This window comes from Xenopus tropicalis, chromosome 5, assembly GCF_000004195.4.
Source record: "Xenopus tropicalis strain Nigerian chromosome 5, UCB_Xtro_10.0, whole genome shotgun sequence".
Classification (NCBI taxonomy): Eukaryota; Metazoa; Chordata; class Amphibia; order Anura; family Pipidae; genus Xenopus; species Xenopus tropicalis.
The window spans coordinates 133,237,890-133,254,043 of record NC_030681.2 but is presented as its reverse complement, the minus strand read 5'-3'; the positions used below and the strand labels follow the sequence as shown (position 1 = coordinate 133,254,043).

At 39.6% G+C, this 16,154-nt stretch overlaps 1 protein-coding gene across 1 annotated transcript; it reads left to right on the top strand.

The window, feature by feature from the left end:
* The first annotated feature begins 408 nt into the window (after positions 1 to 408).
* LOC116410992 (protein kinase C delta type-like) lies at positions 409 to 8,874 on the top strand. Its single transcript, XM_031902752.1, has 9 exons — positions 409 to 919; positions 3,220 to 3,326; positions 3,475 to 3,642; positions 4,258 to 4,349; positions 4,938 to 5,000; positions 5,453 to 5,591; positions 5,837 to 6,028; positions 7,476 to 7,604; positions 7,961 to 8,874. The coding sequence occupies exons 1-9, from the start codon at positions 409 to 411 to the stop codon at positions 8,072 to 8,074; spliced, it is 1,515 nt and encodes a 504-aa protein (XP_031758612.1). The 3' UTR covers positions 8,075 to 8,874.
* The last annotated feature ends 7,280 nt before the right edge of the window (positions 8,875 to 16,154 follow it).

The following is a 16,154-nucleotide window of genomic DNA, read 5'->3' as shown; positions in this document are numbered from 1 at the left end:
TTCCAGTGATATAAAACTAGACTCCCGGGTCTCTACAAACCTTACAGTATGCTAGGGGCCCTATCCAGCCAGTGTGACAGTCCCTACTCTGGGCTGATACAGCCATGTGACCAGCATCCTAGTGCGCACGGCAGTGTCAGTTGGCCCAACTGCCGTTATCTCAGATCTGCTTAGGTCTTTGGAGAGTCTGGGTGCGTTTTTTCGGTGCGATTGTTCTTTGGCGAATAAACAGTGACACGTCGTTGGATTGCATTTGTAGGAGTCTGCGAACAGCAGTTATTAAATAACATCGCCTCCAAACACTGTGGGGTTCGTTTAATTCCGATTAAATACCCCATAAGTGTTATTCAGTGCAGGGATTGACAAGGAGGACCAACTGTCAATCCCATCAAACTCTCCAGCAACAACATGGAGAGAAAACCTTCCTGCAGCATTATAAACATCAGCAGCAGTGATTGGGAAGAAAATAGACAGGTAAGTCCCATCAAACTCTCCAGCAACAACGTGGAGAGAAAAACTTCCTGCAGCATTATTAACATCAGCAGCAGTGATTGGGAAGAAAATAGGCAGGTAAGTATTAAATGTAAGAACCACAGCGATGGCGAGGAGGAAAGGAAGAAAAAGAGGATGAAAGTCTCCACTAACATCAGGAAGAGGAAAAGAAGCAGCAGTAGCCTCACTGACAACAGCAGCGATTGGGGAGTAAATAGTGGAGAAAAGTTTAAAAAGGTGATTATTAAATGTAAGACCCACAGCGATGGCGAGGAGGAAAGGGAGAAAAAGAGGCAAAAACTCTCCAGTGACATCAGGAAGAGGAAAAGAAGCAGCAGTAGCATCACTGACAACAGCAGCGATTGGGGAGTAAATAGTGGAGAAAAGTTTAGGAAGAGAAAAAACGGCAGCACAGACAGCAGCACTGGTAAGTAACTGAAATTACAGATAATTAAACATTATTTTTTATTCCAAGCCTGGCAAAAAAAAGTGTAAAGTTTAAAGATCTACCCCCATATGTAATAAAAGGCACTACCTTTGCCCAGTTGCAGTAACCCATAGCAACCAAATACAGGTATGGGATCCCTTATCCAGAAACCCGTTATCCAGAAAGTGCCGAATTACAGAATGCCCGTCCCCCATAGACTCTATTTTAATCAAATAATTCAGAATTTTAAAACGGATTTCATTTTTCTAAGATATAAATAATCCTTTTTGTATGTAAAACAATCCCATAGGGTTTAATTAATGTTTTTTTCATTGTTTAGTAGACTTAAGGTATGGAGATCCAAATTAAGGAAAGACCCCTTATCCAGAATACCGTCGGTCCCGAGCATTCTGGATAATGGGTCCTATACCTGTACATGTTTATTTTTAAACAGGTGACCAGTTAATTCTACCTGCTGATTTGTTGTTATTGCTCCTGGGCAAATGTAATGCAATCATTTTATTATAAAAAATATTAAGGGGGTTATGTAATAAAACATACAGACTAAGAAAAGACTACAAACATTGCTTCTAAACACTGTGACTTGATCTTACTCCCATATGTTATAAAATACACTAAGTTTGCCCAGGAGCAGTAACCTATAGCAACCAACCAGCAGGTAGCATTTACTGATCACCTGTTTATAAGCAAACATCTTATTGGTTGCTATGGGTTACTGCTCCTGGGCAAACTTAGTGTATTTTATAACATATGGGGGTATGTTTAGAAGCAATGTTTGTAGTCTGTTCGTAGTCTGTATGTTCAGGTTCTGTAATGGCATCTTATCACCCCACAGCAGCGGCCACATAATTCCTGCTTTCACTTTGTCTAAAGTTAAGATTCAAAGGCATCACTGCTCTCCATTATTTAGCGTGTCTCTAGTACTGAACATGGGTCCCTCCGTATGAACCTGAACATACAGACAGACATAGTGCAGTGGTTACGTACAATCTAATGAATTCCTTACATTAAGCATGTGATTACAAACATTGCAAACATGATCTTAGGAGACTGAGTTGTTGTGCCACATTATAAACAAAGCTGTTGGTTCGCACCAAAACCTTTTTGGAGGATAAGGTATACATAACTGAGCCGAGTTATAAGAATCTGCACATGTAAGGCACTGTCCGGCTACTTAGAAAGCATTTTAATAATAAAGAACTAATAGCATTGCCTTTGTTTTGCCAACTGAGGAAGCTTGTCCTAATGTTGGGGGCCCCTCAAATATGGCTTTTGTCTTCTTTGCTTTTAGGGAATGGAAAGTACTTTTTAAATGTTTTTCAATAAAATCTGGATGTGATTTTATGCTATAATTGTGACCATTAACTTGAATATCACTTTTTAAAGAGGATTTAAAGTGGTTTTGACTATACACAGGGTTGCTGTATGAACCCCTGGCCCACCCAACCCTGCCCCAAATCCACTCAAACCTCCTTTGTAGTAATTCCCTCCCCTTTCTTGGCAATCCAGGCTGCTCTGTTTCATATGGGCCCCTGATTTCACTATAAAGTGCTGAGAAATATGTTGAGATACAGTGAATATATAACAGGGGGTTGCAGAATGTACAGTTAAAGCACTGGTCTCATAGAAAAGCTTGGTGCTGATCATTAATATGTCAGCCACAGATCTCTTTTTGTGACTTTTGGGTTTAATAAAGTTAACTCTTTCATTATTTTGACTGCACCATATGGCCCTTACCCAAGCCACCAGAAATCTTGGGGCCCCTTGCATTTAAATTTGAGGCCCAACATGACCAATGCAGCATGGTTAGAGTTAGCTAATAACATATATGATAGCAAAGTAAATTCAAACCCCAAATTCCTCCTGAAACTAGCTGGCCTTCAGGGGTATCTAGAGAAGAAAATATGGATTATACTTGAATGTCACACTAAATGGCCTTCAGTCTGATTCTCCCTGCCAACTACTGCCCCCCAAGGGTCCAGCACTACTATAGTTTAGTAATCATTTTACAGTATTCCCAAGCTATAAAAAAATTCTCCACAAGAATCCCCAGCCCCCAACCTGCAAATCACTTAAAAAAAAAAAAACCCTTCACTATTAATATGTGAGGTATGAGGAATAGGACCCTCTTCACCTCCTGTACAGGTAAGGATTTGTATTAAATATGCGTCTGTTTGATGTATACAACTATTGTACGGTGCTACAGTTAATAATATTAAAGATTGCTCTTTGTCGATGTGATGGCAGCCAAGTGAAATTAATAAAATATCTCTCCCCAGGAGAAGGATGCAGCCAGAGGCCCTGTGTTCAGGTCAGGAGGCCCCTCGCTTTGGACATCACAAGCTACACATTCCATCGTGTACTTGGACGGGGTACATTTGGCAAAGTAAGTGACAGCAACATAATTGGATATGAACACAAAAGTCAGACATGTGTTTTTTTGTCCACAAAGTCATTATAGTGGCAGCGACATTGCCCCACAGCGTCCCTAAGGAAATCCATTAACCTTTTATTCTTTTCTCTGCCTTTCTTAGGTCATGTTGGCTTCCACACCTACCAACAGTCAACAAGTGGCCATTAAGGTCATCGTGAAGAAGCCACAGATGGCGAACAGACAGAGCATTCTGCGGGAGGCACGAGTGCTAAGGGTTGCTGCTGGGCACCCATACCTGTGCCATATGCATGCAGCCTTTCAAACACAGGTAAAAGATATTGCCAGACATGCCATGTAATTTATTTAAAATCATGGCTCTCTTCCACAGGTCAGTCACACACTTGTACATAGTGTGCAGATGCCATTTAGACTTTTTAGTACTGGCATGAGTGGATGATGAAGGGGTTACTGTGATAAAAAGGGGCACAGTGATCTGCCATTTCTCATACTTTGGGTTATTAGAAATTTGTTTCCAGCCCTCCCGCCAAGTACATACTGTAGAGTCTTACTCCCTATCTGCCCAGGGTGAGATCATGGACAAACCCAGTATCAGTGTGCCATAGATGCAATGTGACCATTAACAGCATTCTAGAGAAATATTTGAAAGCTTTTAATGTATTTGAATGATATACAGTACAGGGATAGGGAGCTAAAACAATATAGTCAATAGTATTCCTTAACAGTTTCATATATCTTTGTCTCCAGAGGAGTAATTATGACGGTACCAGGGCCCAAGCACAGTTGCAGCTCCTATACGTATGCACCTGTTTGTGCCATATGTACTTTGTTCTAATGTAACCATGTAGAAGCCTACATTAAACTGTTCAGTACTGTGCTACCTGATCATCTGAGTCATTCTCCTTTTCCTTTATCCAAAAACCAGAACTACGCCTTCATCGCTATGGAGTTTGCCAGTGGAGGAAGCCTTAAGGATCTTCTCAAGAAGGAACACCACCTGAAAACCAGACAAGTGATGTAAGAATATAGTACCTATGGCAAACAGAAAGAACACAGTCATTGCACAGAAAGTTAGAGTGAAAAGGGGCAAAACAATTAGCAGAAAATAAATATAATTACTCTGCTATAAATGATTATACCTATACACTAAAATATGTTGGTAATGGATATATATATATATATATATATATATTAGTATTACACACAGTACAAATAAAATTGGATCTATTTTATACTGGCACAGGCCCCAGTAGCAGTTAAATAGCATGAGCAGTTTCCATAGACATAGACACTTTACTTACTTATAGTATTACTGCTGCTTGGTCTTCTATGTAATTATTGCACACAGGTTAAAATAATCCAGCTTGGATATGTAGGAAAGTGTTTGCAGCCCTAAAGGAAAGAAAAAGGCAAAAGTCATATATGCTCCTGAAATATATGTTTGTGCAGTGGGTGGGCTGTTTGGGGTTGTGATTCACCTAAAGGAAAAACAATCACTTTGCTTAATTTCACCTGATTTCTCATATTCTTCATCAACAAATGATTCAGTGTAGTTATTAATATATATTTAGTATTGGGGTAATATAATTATGCTATCATAAACAGCTTCTACTCTGCGGAGATGGTGTGCGGCCTGCAGTATCTTCACTCTCGTGGAATTATCCATTGGTAAGTTAAATCCTGCTCTCAATTCTAATATTTGTTTTGTATTCTCCAATTTAGACAAAATGTCAAGGGAAAAGATGCCCTAAGAGTTCCTTAACACTGGCACTGATATATATGTTAGTGAAATGCTTTCAATGCCTGTGCGTTTGAGCACCATGGTGAATATGCTACTCATGGGACCTATACTTGCAACAGAGACGGTGTTTGGGTGCATTATAGACACAGGCAAAATGCTGCATAATAGTCCTATGGAAATTGCATGCTGCATCAGTATGTTTTCATACAGCTGCAGTTTTCTTTTTGGGTGACTACAAGAACAGTACAAAAAAATAAGTTTTATAAGAAATTGCCAGGAGAAAATTTCCCTTTAATGCTTCAAAATTTCCTTTAGCAGGTAACATAACAGAAATGTGAGTTATTTTATTCTATGTCTCAACTATTTCTCTACGTTGCAGTGATCTCAAGCCCGACAACATACTGATAAGCAGCGAGGGTCACATCAAGATTGCAGACTTCGGCCTGGCAGTGGAACATGTCTTTGGCCACGACACAACCTGCGGCTATAGAGGAACACCTAAGTACATGGCTCCAGAGGTAAGGGAGTTTAAGCTCTTTCAAACATCTGTTCCAAGGACTCCACTAGATTTAAGTAGTATTTCTGAATATAAAATGGGACACATTTTTACAATTTTTACTGTTGGCTCACGTGGGCTGGGAACTAGGTGTACTGGCCTAATATATTAGTATTGAGTATTATGATGATGGGGCATGAACATATTATAGGAAAACCGCTTTGGATATATTTAGCAGTTTGTTAAGTAATCTACCTTTCCTTCAAGGTGCTAGCAGACCAGCGATATAATGCAGCGGTGGACTGGTGGGCATTTGGCATTATTCTGTGCCAAATGGCCACTGGCTGGTACCCATTTGATGACAAACACGGGGATGCGGCATTGAGACACTCCATCCTTGAGAATAGGGCCAAAGTTCCAACCTGGACTCCCTCCAAATTAGTCATCCTCCTTCGAAAGGTGAGTTTGAGCAATTATTTTATCTCTCTCATACATCTCTCTAACACATGTACCCATCCCTCATGATGATGATGATGAATCTCATTACAAGATACATTACAGCATAGCTTACATTACCTGTGAAGAGTTTTCTTTTACCCAGTAATGTTACCTCTCATATGAACCAAAGAGGTTTTCTGGTACTTGGATAATAGAAAGTTCTCACACATTTAATTACTTAGTAAACCACATGCTACTATATGCAAACTCAAAGAAACAATCAGTACCAAGACAGTAATAACAATGTAAATGGGAAAGTACAGCACCTAGCAGAATATATGTGTATTCTATTTTGTTGATCTGTATTCAGTGTTAAGTTGCTGGTTGTGTCCCTCTCTTTACGCATAGTCTAGATCAGTGATCCCCAACCAGTGACTCAGGGGCAACATGTTGCTCACTAATCCCTTGGATGTTGCTCTCGGTGCCCCCAAACCAGGGAGTTATTTTTGAATTCCTGACTTGGGGGCAAGTTTTGGTTGAATAAAAACAAGATTTCCTACCAAATAAAGCCCCCTGTAAGCTGATAGTGTGCATAGAGGTGCCTAATAGCCAATCACAGCCTTTATTTGGCTCCTCCATGAACCTTTATGGTGCTTGTGTTGCTCTCCAACATTTGACTGTGGCTCACGAGTAAGAAAGTTTGGGGACCCCTGGTCTAGATGTAAGAAGAATTAGACAGTAAGAAGGTTCTTAAGTAATCTGGAACCCTATTCTCTCTTTCATCCCATATTCTATAAAGAATTGCACTTCATACTTTTATAATACATTGCTACTGGATATTGCTATGCTACAGGATCAAGGTCATTGCACTATATATATAGTTTTGACCCTGTCGATTACCTTATGACAACCAATGAGGGGGAGGATTGATCAATCTACATGTTTTAGAATAATAAAAGTAAATTTGCATTATTAATATTAGAAATATTCAAAGAAAGGGATAATGGGGCTCAATAAATGTTAGTGGGCATCGATGCAAATGTTGCTTCTACTACTGTAAATAACAAGAGAACTGTGCTAAGGAGTACTTACACCTGCCACTGACCAAGAGGTATGAACAGAACAACAAGTGATTGCCCTTGCCCTGTCCCAGTCATGCCCATAATGACAAGGAAGGGACTTGCGTTCCAGCATGGCGTGTGCCTACTGGCAAATATAGTCAGCCAAAGAAGGGGAGAGGCACACTGAATTTTCAGTGGGCTACTGCCCTATGTTGTATATTGTAAGCAGAAAACTTCGACACAAGCTTTAATGGCCAACTCCCTTCCTCAGCTGGAAAGTCATAGCAGATTTGCACTTTACTCTTTCCCAATGTTTGTCTGTTTTGTTATAAATACAACAATGATTGTAATTATTGATGTTCAACAAATTTCTACAATGTTTAAACAATTGTCTTTTCTATAACCAGCTCCTGAGGAAGAAGGCTTGCAACCGTTATGGTGTCAAAGGGAACATCAGGCAATGCCTCTTTTTTTATTCCATTGACTGGGAAGCAATGGAAAACGGGAGACTGCCACCCCCATTCCAGCTAGAAGCTGTAAGTACATTACTGCAGGGATAATGGGAAAACTACTTCTTTATGTATCAGAACTCACCTTCCACCTCTTCTCTGCTAGTATGTTTGTAAATAAAAAAATGATGGTTCACTAACTACACAGGGTAATACTGTATTACCTGTAAATTTATCATTGCAGATATGACTGTTTACTCCATGTGCTAGGCTGAAAATGATCTATTGCCAATATAGGCCAGAGCCCTAGTGCAGTAACATGTATATGCTTTGATAATTCTTTCTATATACCATATGCTTCTACTAGATACTTATTTTGTTAACTATTCTTTCCTTAAAATGGAGCTTCTCATAGAAATTTGACAAGTGTTTTTTTTTCTTAGATGCAGCAACTGGCTGAGAATAATGAAGGGTGTCAAATGAACAACGGCAGTGTCCCAACAGGAGTTAACATCATTGAAGGGTTTTCCTATCAGAGTCCCAGCTGGCAGGAGTGAGTCCGTGCAGCGAAGTGGCGATGCACAATATCATTTTTTGCATCCACAGTGTACCATCAAATGTCACCATCAAATGTCTATCAACATCATTTGACCAAGGCCCCACCTATTCTGTTGTATTGCATCATCTGCCTCATACCTTCTGCTCTGTCTCCACCTTACCCCATCTAATTGTGCCATCACCTCCTATAGAAGAAACATCTGCTCTGTCTATGCTATGCCATCTGTTAAACTGACCCTGCTATTTCTATCTGCCCTTACTGTCTAGTCCAACTCAGTGAGTAATCTGCTTCACCTGGCTGTACTATCTCAGGATTTTTTTTCTGGTTTCTTACCATAACATCTTTAATCTGTGTCATTTACTCCATCAAGCAATGCTACCACCTTCTCCATCTGCAATTGACACATATTACACGTTAACATACTGTTGCCCCCTGTACCAAGTTGTATCTGTATCATCTAAGATGCCCTACCATCAAATCCATCTAACATAACAGATTTTGGTCCTTCTTTGTATCCACTTTGAGTGTAACATCTAGTCAACCAACATATCTACTTACTCTCTAAGATTGTTTATGCCTGTTTTATCTACTTGTGTCATCTACTTTATTAATCAATGCTACTTTCTTTTCCATCTGCAATTAACATCTATTCCTCTGTCCCATAACATCGGCACCTTCTACCATCTGATCCATATGGCATTAACATCAACTGCTCAGGGACCTCGCCATCTGCACAACCTGTTCTAATCAAAGCAGCCATTAATATGTGGCTGAAATAAAAATCAAAAAATACCCTTTTCCCACAATATATATATATAATTCTATCCCTTACACTCACTTAATATGCCAGCTCTGTGCCCAAAATCCTATTCAATCGCCACACTAAATATGCCACTTCTCAACTCTAGACTAACATACCTCTTCCACTACTCACCACATCATTCATTAATATTGCAACTTCCGCAAAACCAACTTGCTTCCACTACACCAGTCACACACATATATATATATATATCACATACCGCCCCTCAAGAAACAATACAAGGTTACATCTCTCTCCTATCACAACGTTGATCCAGAGACTCATCCAATTGCCATTTTGGGATCAGGAAGGAATTTTTTCCCTGTCTGAGGCAAATTGGCTATAGCTTCAGAAGGGGTTTTTTTTTGCCTTCCTCTGAATCAATGCTACTATCATTTCCATCTGCAATTAACATCTATTCCTCTGTCCCATAACATCGGCACCTTCTACCATCTGATCCATATGGCATTAACATCAACTGCTCAGGAACCACACCACCTGCTCTACCTATTGTAATCAAAGCAGCTATTAACATCTATGTGGCTGAAAAATACCCTTTCCCAGAGTATATATATATAATTCTATCCCTTATCCTCACATACCGCCCCTCAATAAACAATACAAGGTTACATCTCTCTCTTTTCACAAAGTTGATTCAGGGAACTCGTCCGATTGCCATTTTGGGATCAGGAAGGAATTTTCCCTGTCTGAGGCAAATTGGCTATAGCTTCAGAAGGGTTTTTCGCCTTCCTCTGAATCAACTATAATAATCCATCATCTTTTTCTCCATTTATTATAAACACATCTCCCCCTGTCCCAGCTAATATCTCAACTCTTTTTAAAATTTAAAATAAAGTCTTTAATTGCCCCTACTAAAAAATGCAATGACTATGGTGTGTTTCATTTAGGAAAATTAGGCATGAAAGTGTACGTGTGTTTTTGTGAGTGTTTATGGATTGTGTGAATGAGATGAGTGACAAGTAGAAAGTATTAAATGTATTGAAATGCATTTGTTATTTAAGCAATTCAGCCTTTTCAAGATTTAAGCCCATACAAAAAATGTAAAAATGAATTAGGGTAACGACACGCAGGGCATTTTTCCACCTGAGTTTGATCACAAAAGTACTTTTCCATTGCTGGCAACGTAAATTGAAGTGGGTATGTATACCCGACAATGCACACTGACATACATGTGGCAATTTACACTGTCAGAAATGTAAAGGCATTTTATAGTGTTTTGCTCTACAATTGTGGATATGTTATGATGCAAATTGAACTGATTGGGAAATAAAAGAAATATTTAGGAATCCTCAGGTTGACCCATGAGAAATGCCCATTTACAGCGGGTTATGGATACTAGGTTTTCTGGTGGGTACTAGAAGGCACACTCTGCCAGGGACTGCACCTCCTGCTACTGAGCATATAGACGAGAAAGCTCTAGATCTAGTGCAGTATCTCTGTATCCTTTGTGTAATGAATATAAATCATTACCTGTTCCTGGTTGTATCCAATCTCTTAGTAACTTGGTATAGTGCTGTGCTGGTCCATTTTTGCCTCCTCTATTCTGGTCACATAATCATGTGTACACTTCAGCCAGCCCTGGTAGAGTTTCCAGACATGCCAAATAGAGAAGACTTACCTATATATAAAGAAAATGATCAGCCACACTTTTTTGCTGTCAGTGGTAGTTGTAAAGCACAGGGCTGTCTTGGGCCTTAGTGTTCATTGCCTTGTGCCTGAATCTGAGGAAAGCAAAATGGCTTATTAAAATATCCATGTGCATTAAAACATATTTATATAGTTATGTATTTTCCTCACAATGCAGTTTTACCACTAAATTCCAGTGTAATTGTGGGCTTCTATAAAACAGCAGGTTTTATTACGGTGAAAGATGTCACTTCCAGTGTGCTGATGCATTCACTGTCAATGCACGTGGTTCACTAGGCCAATGTCAGTTGTATGTGTATGTGCCACACACACTCCTCCTCAAAGGGGGTGTTAATTTCTCCCTTGTGTTTGTCCTGCAATGCACAAGTTATAAGGAGTCTGTATGAAAAGGTGCATAGATCTGCCAGTGAAGGATAAGGCTCCATCTAGAATAAGCCATACAGTTTGGGTTTCCAGTGCTCAAATGGGACATTATTGAATTAGAGAGGGTCCAGAGATGGGCAACTAAGCTGGTAACGGGTATGGAAGGTCTCAGTTATGAAGACTGGTTGTTTATGCTGGAGTTGCTTTTGGGGGCTATGATATTTATAAATATATAAGGCAGTGATCCCCAACCAGTGGCTTGTGAGCAACCTGTTGGATGTTGCTCCCAGTGGCCTCAAAGCAGTTCCTTATTTTTTAATTCCTGGCATAAACTCAAGCTTTAGTTGCATAAAAACCACATGTACTGCCAAACAGCCTCATTTAGGTTGCCAGTCCACGTAGGGGTTACCAATAGCCAATCAAAGCCTTTAATTGGCGGCCCCAGACGATTGCAAATTGCCTCAGAATATTAATCTCTACATCATACTAAAGGTTAACTCAAAGGTGGACAACCCCTTTAAGCAAGTGAAAGAATAAAGGGACTGGTCTGATTGTCATCTTGGAGTCAGGAAATCATTTTTTCCCCTCTGAGGCACATTAGAGGAAAAAAAAGTAAGCGACCACCCATGGACTGCGGTGCCCTGCTTAGACCACCACATATTATTAGCAGTTCATCGCCATTACGTACTCATCAGGGGGTTACGTTGTAGGTCCGTGTCACTGCGCTTGTGTACTCTGTAGTCACACATCACTGTCTCATCTTGTGAGACTGTCAGCAAATTCTGGGAGAGCTGTCCGGCAGGAGCCAAGTTGCTGTGGCTTTCAATGGGGCTGTGGGGCATTTAGGCAGTGGTCCCAGACTGCAGGACAGTTGTGCAGTACGGGTGGCTGTTGTAGTGTATGTGTTATGTATGTATTTAATATATTATGTACAATTGCACAACACTACTATAGTTTATATAAACAAGGCGGATGTGCAGCCATGGCTGTAGCAAAGTGTATTATTATCAGATTCCCTGCTCTAGCATTTCTACAGTGTGTTTGTAACCTTTTACATAAATCCTTCTCAATCTTCTTGATATTATATTTAGCCTGATATTCCTTATGTCAAGGATCCCCAACCTTTTATACCCGTGAGCTACATTCAAATGGAAAACGTGTTGGGGAGCAACACAAGCATGGAATAAGTTCTTGGGGTTGCAAAGTAAGGCTATAACTGGCTGTTTGGTAGCCCTATGTGGACTAGTAGCCTTTAGAAGCCTATATGCAATCAAAACTTGCCTTCTAACCAGAAATTCAGAAATGAACACCTGCTTTGAGGCCACTGGGAGCAACATCCAAGGGGTTGGGGAGCAACATGTTGCTCCTGATACACAGGTTGGGGATCACTGCCTTATGTAATATGAGGCTAGGTTAGACATTAACATTCTTAATAACTGCCTCATTTTTGTCTTTTATAACAAATGCATACGAGTTTTATTAAGGCCAGGCAACCTTCTGTATTGCAGAACTATAGCTCCACACTATAAAAACAATATGTTGCATTGCATTCATATCAACACAACCATGTTGCGTGTAAATGCTCTGTTGAGTAATCAGCCTAAATCATATGTGCACTTAAAGGTGTTCTGATTTAAACAGGTATTTAGGCAACATGAAATGACATAAGTCAGAATGTAGAGTAACCATGCTGCAATGTTTAAACATGTCGGCTATGTGCCCCAGGTCTCCTTAGCCATAAGAATTGGAAAATTATACCAAACTATGGAGTTTGGAAACTGGTTACCCTAAATCTGAGCTGCCGGTTACCCTAAATCTGAGCAGCATACAGCAAAGCTCCCTCAGTAGTAAGGCTAATGCAGCATAGCCAGTAGGCCCCAGTTTGAGCACATAACCTTACATGCTGCCTTATAGTATCCCATGAGCAAGGAGTTGATTTAAGGGGTAAAGGAGCAATAGACTTTGTGCCCAACAGAGGTGGCTTTGTTGTTTTTGTTTGAAACTGAAGAACAGGCCAAAGTCCAATGAGGTGGTTTCTAAAGGGTTAAAGAGACTCATAATAAGCATATAGGGATAGCCATAAAATATTTTCTTGCAAGTGATAATCATCACCAACACTGAGCATGTGCTGCACCTGGTTGAAATTGATCCATCTCGACTCCAACTGCACAAACTGCACATCTGCAATCAAGAAAAGATTTAGCGACGCAAAATGGCACCCTTCAACCCTGCTGGCTGCTCTGTTTTTTATCAACATGAAAGGAATAGGGGGCAAATTTGGGAGGTAAACCTTGTAAAGGTTGGGAGAGGGGCGCTCAGAAAACAATCTTACGGAGGGCTTTCGTTCATCTTTAATAGATCCAAAAGTGTAATTGAACCCAGGTCTGTTTTCCTTTTATATTAAATTATGCACAATGATGTCATCTTGGATAATGTCCCATCGGGTAACAAAGGCTACATTTTCTACTAGGATTAAAATGCACAATCAGACACAAAACTAGGGCAGGTAAAGGGGAAATCCTACATTATTAAAAGTCTGCCCATTTCTTTTTAGGCCTGTAAACAGATCTAAATCACATTCATCCGAAGCAACTCTAAATATTGCTGTAAAAAAAAAATATCTGACTACATTTTATTGTTGTATAGGCCCTTGTACGGCACTTAATAGGTAAGATGATATACTTGGCTTGCCCATCAAAATGATGATGCAATGTAATGAGTAATGTATATATTGTACTCTAGTTCATGGGGAAAACATTGCCTTCATTCTGAGATGTATTACTCTATTTACTATTACACAGGAGTCTGCAACGCAATACAAAAGTGTTCCCATGTGTTATGGTGGGAATTTCACATGTTCAGATTGGAGGTTTGGTTTAAACAATGTAACTTATTCCGACTTAGCTTCTGAATAAAGAAGTAGCAAGTTATTCACAGCTGAAGAGACATGTAACCCATTGATGCAAGAGGGATCTCTTTCAACACATAAATAACACCAGGATCACTCATCATGTAGAATGTCAAATCACTTGGGATTTATTCAAATAGAAAATACATATTCAAGTACAAATGTGTATAAAAGTAAAAAAATCAAAGGTCACTGTCTCTTACACCCTTTTGTGTGAGCTATTCCAAAAGCTTGTTAGTAGCCCTCTCAATGCTCAAGTACTTGGATCACCAGTCCCCTCCCCTATGTTGACTCTAGTTAGCCCACAAAGTCCAAGGGTGCCAAATCCTTTTTTTTAATTCCCTATGGGACAAATTAAGGTCCATACAGAATAGGTTTGCAGATAAGAGAGTTGAGGAACATGAATAGCTTGAATAGAGCCAGTTCCTTAACTCACCTGAACTCTGGGATGAAATAGAATCTGGAATTCAAGCCAGGCCTGACAGCCCACATGTCATTGCTCAACTCACTAATGTTTTTGTAGCCAAAGGGAAACATTTCCAACTAATATTTAGTAAAAATCCTTTCCAGGAGAGTAAAGGCTGTCAAACTAGTAAAAGGAGGACCAATTTCGTATTAGTACTCTTGGATCTAAAATTTTGCACAGGTGTCCAGATCCTTTTAATATAGTGTATATTAAAGTATGTAAACCATGTAGGGGCAGTGGTACAGGAGGTGGGACAGACATAATGAAAGTTTATATAGCATATTACAGATACAAACTTCATAGTTCTACACCTTAGAAATCACATTGTATGTAATGTGTAGAACCAAATATGAACAATATTATCAGGTACGATACACTTTCCAGCTAGTGAACCAGTGCCCAGGTGGTTGCCTTACTCTATGTGAACAGAAGCAGAGGACAATTGCTTTCTCCAAAAACACAATAAACTAGTCATAGATCTGCTTACACATGTGTAGTTTCATCTTGTGCTTGTATTATGTTTGGTTTGAGTTTAATACTAATTACAGTGGTAGCATTTCAAAAAACATTGGCATGGGTCCGGAGATATTCGGGAACAAGGAAATTGGGTCAGTACATATCGACTTCCAGTTACACTGTGTGTTCTGCTAATGGTATACATTGCTGAAACTGTTACAGCAATGTATACCATTAGCATAACACAGCGCAACTGGCCTATCAACACGCTGAGGCATGGCTGCTTCTATTCATACAGATAAAGACTATACTGAGAGTGTAGACAATAAATACTTATAGAACTGGGCCTGTTATGTCTTTGGTTTACTAATCTCCATTTACACCATCTGTATCATATGAAATGGCAGCTGTTCCTGTACTACACTGAGCACACTGGTATAGGGTTAATGTATGACTATATAGGAATGTGATAATGTTCTCTCTAGCTTGTAATACTGAGATGTATATTTATTACACATGAAGTCTGTGCAGATTTGCAGCATTGTCACATTTGATACCTGGATTGGGCAGCTCCATCTGTGCCATGACATCCCTCAGTTTAGTTGGGTGTAATCAGATTAATCTTTTTAGTCTGCAAAATAAGGGAGAGAGATGTCAGCTCTGGTCATCAGCATAAAAACAAAAAGAACTGTGATTCCTTATAGATATCTATTATTTTACTTAGATATGATTCTCATATAATATTCACCAGGAGTACAAGTTTGCTAATGGTAAAATAAGTATGGTAAATACGCTTAGCCAGTAATTCCCCAACATGTTTTTGGATTAAATTTCCATTTAGGGGGGCCCACTTTGGAAGACATGCAAAATACATATTTAGCAAAAAGATCAACAGTATATCAAGTGTATACAATCATCTCCTGCACTGAACGCTAAAAAAAGAGAACGTTTCTCAAACTTAATTAGATGTAGGGTTTTGGCAGAGCCTTGAATACTCAACCCCTGCACTGAGATACAATTGCAACTTATTAATCTTATCCTTGATGGGGTCAAAATTCAGAAAGTGAAAGAGTTACCTCCAATAACCAACCTCTTCTACCTGCTAACCTGCTAGCCTCATCCCTAGTTAGTAGGTCAGGACTCACCCAAGGTCTTAAGCTACTGCTTCCCCTTTTAGAGCATTAGGCAATCTCTGTCATGCTAAATCCCAGTACAGGTATGGGACCCCTTATCCAGAAACCCGTTATCCAGAAAGTTCCGAATGATGGAAAGCATGTCTCCCATAGACTCCATTTTAATCAAATAATTCAGAATTTTAAAACTGATTTCCTTTTTCTCTGTAGTAATAAAACAGTACCTTGTAATTGATATTAGGTGAGTGGTCTTTATTTCACCTATCATTTCTACTACTCTAA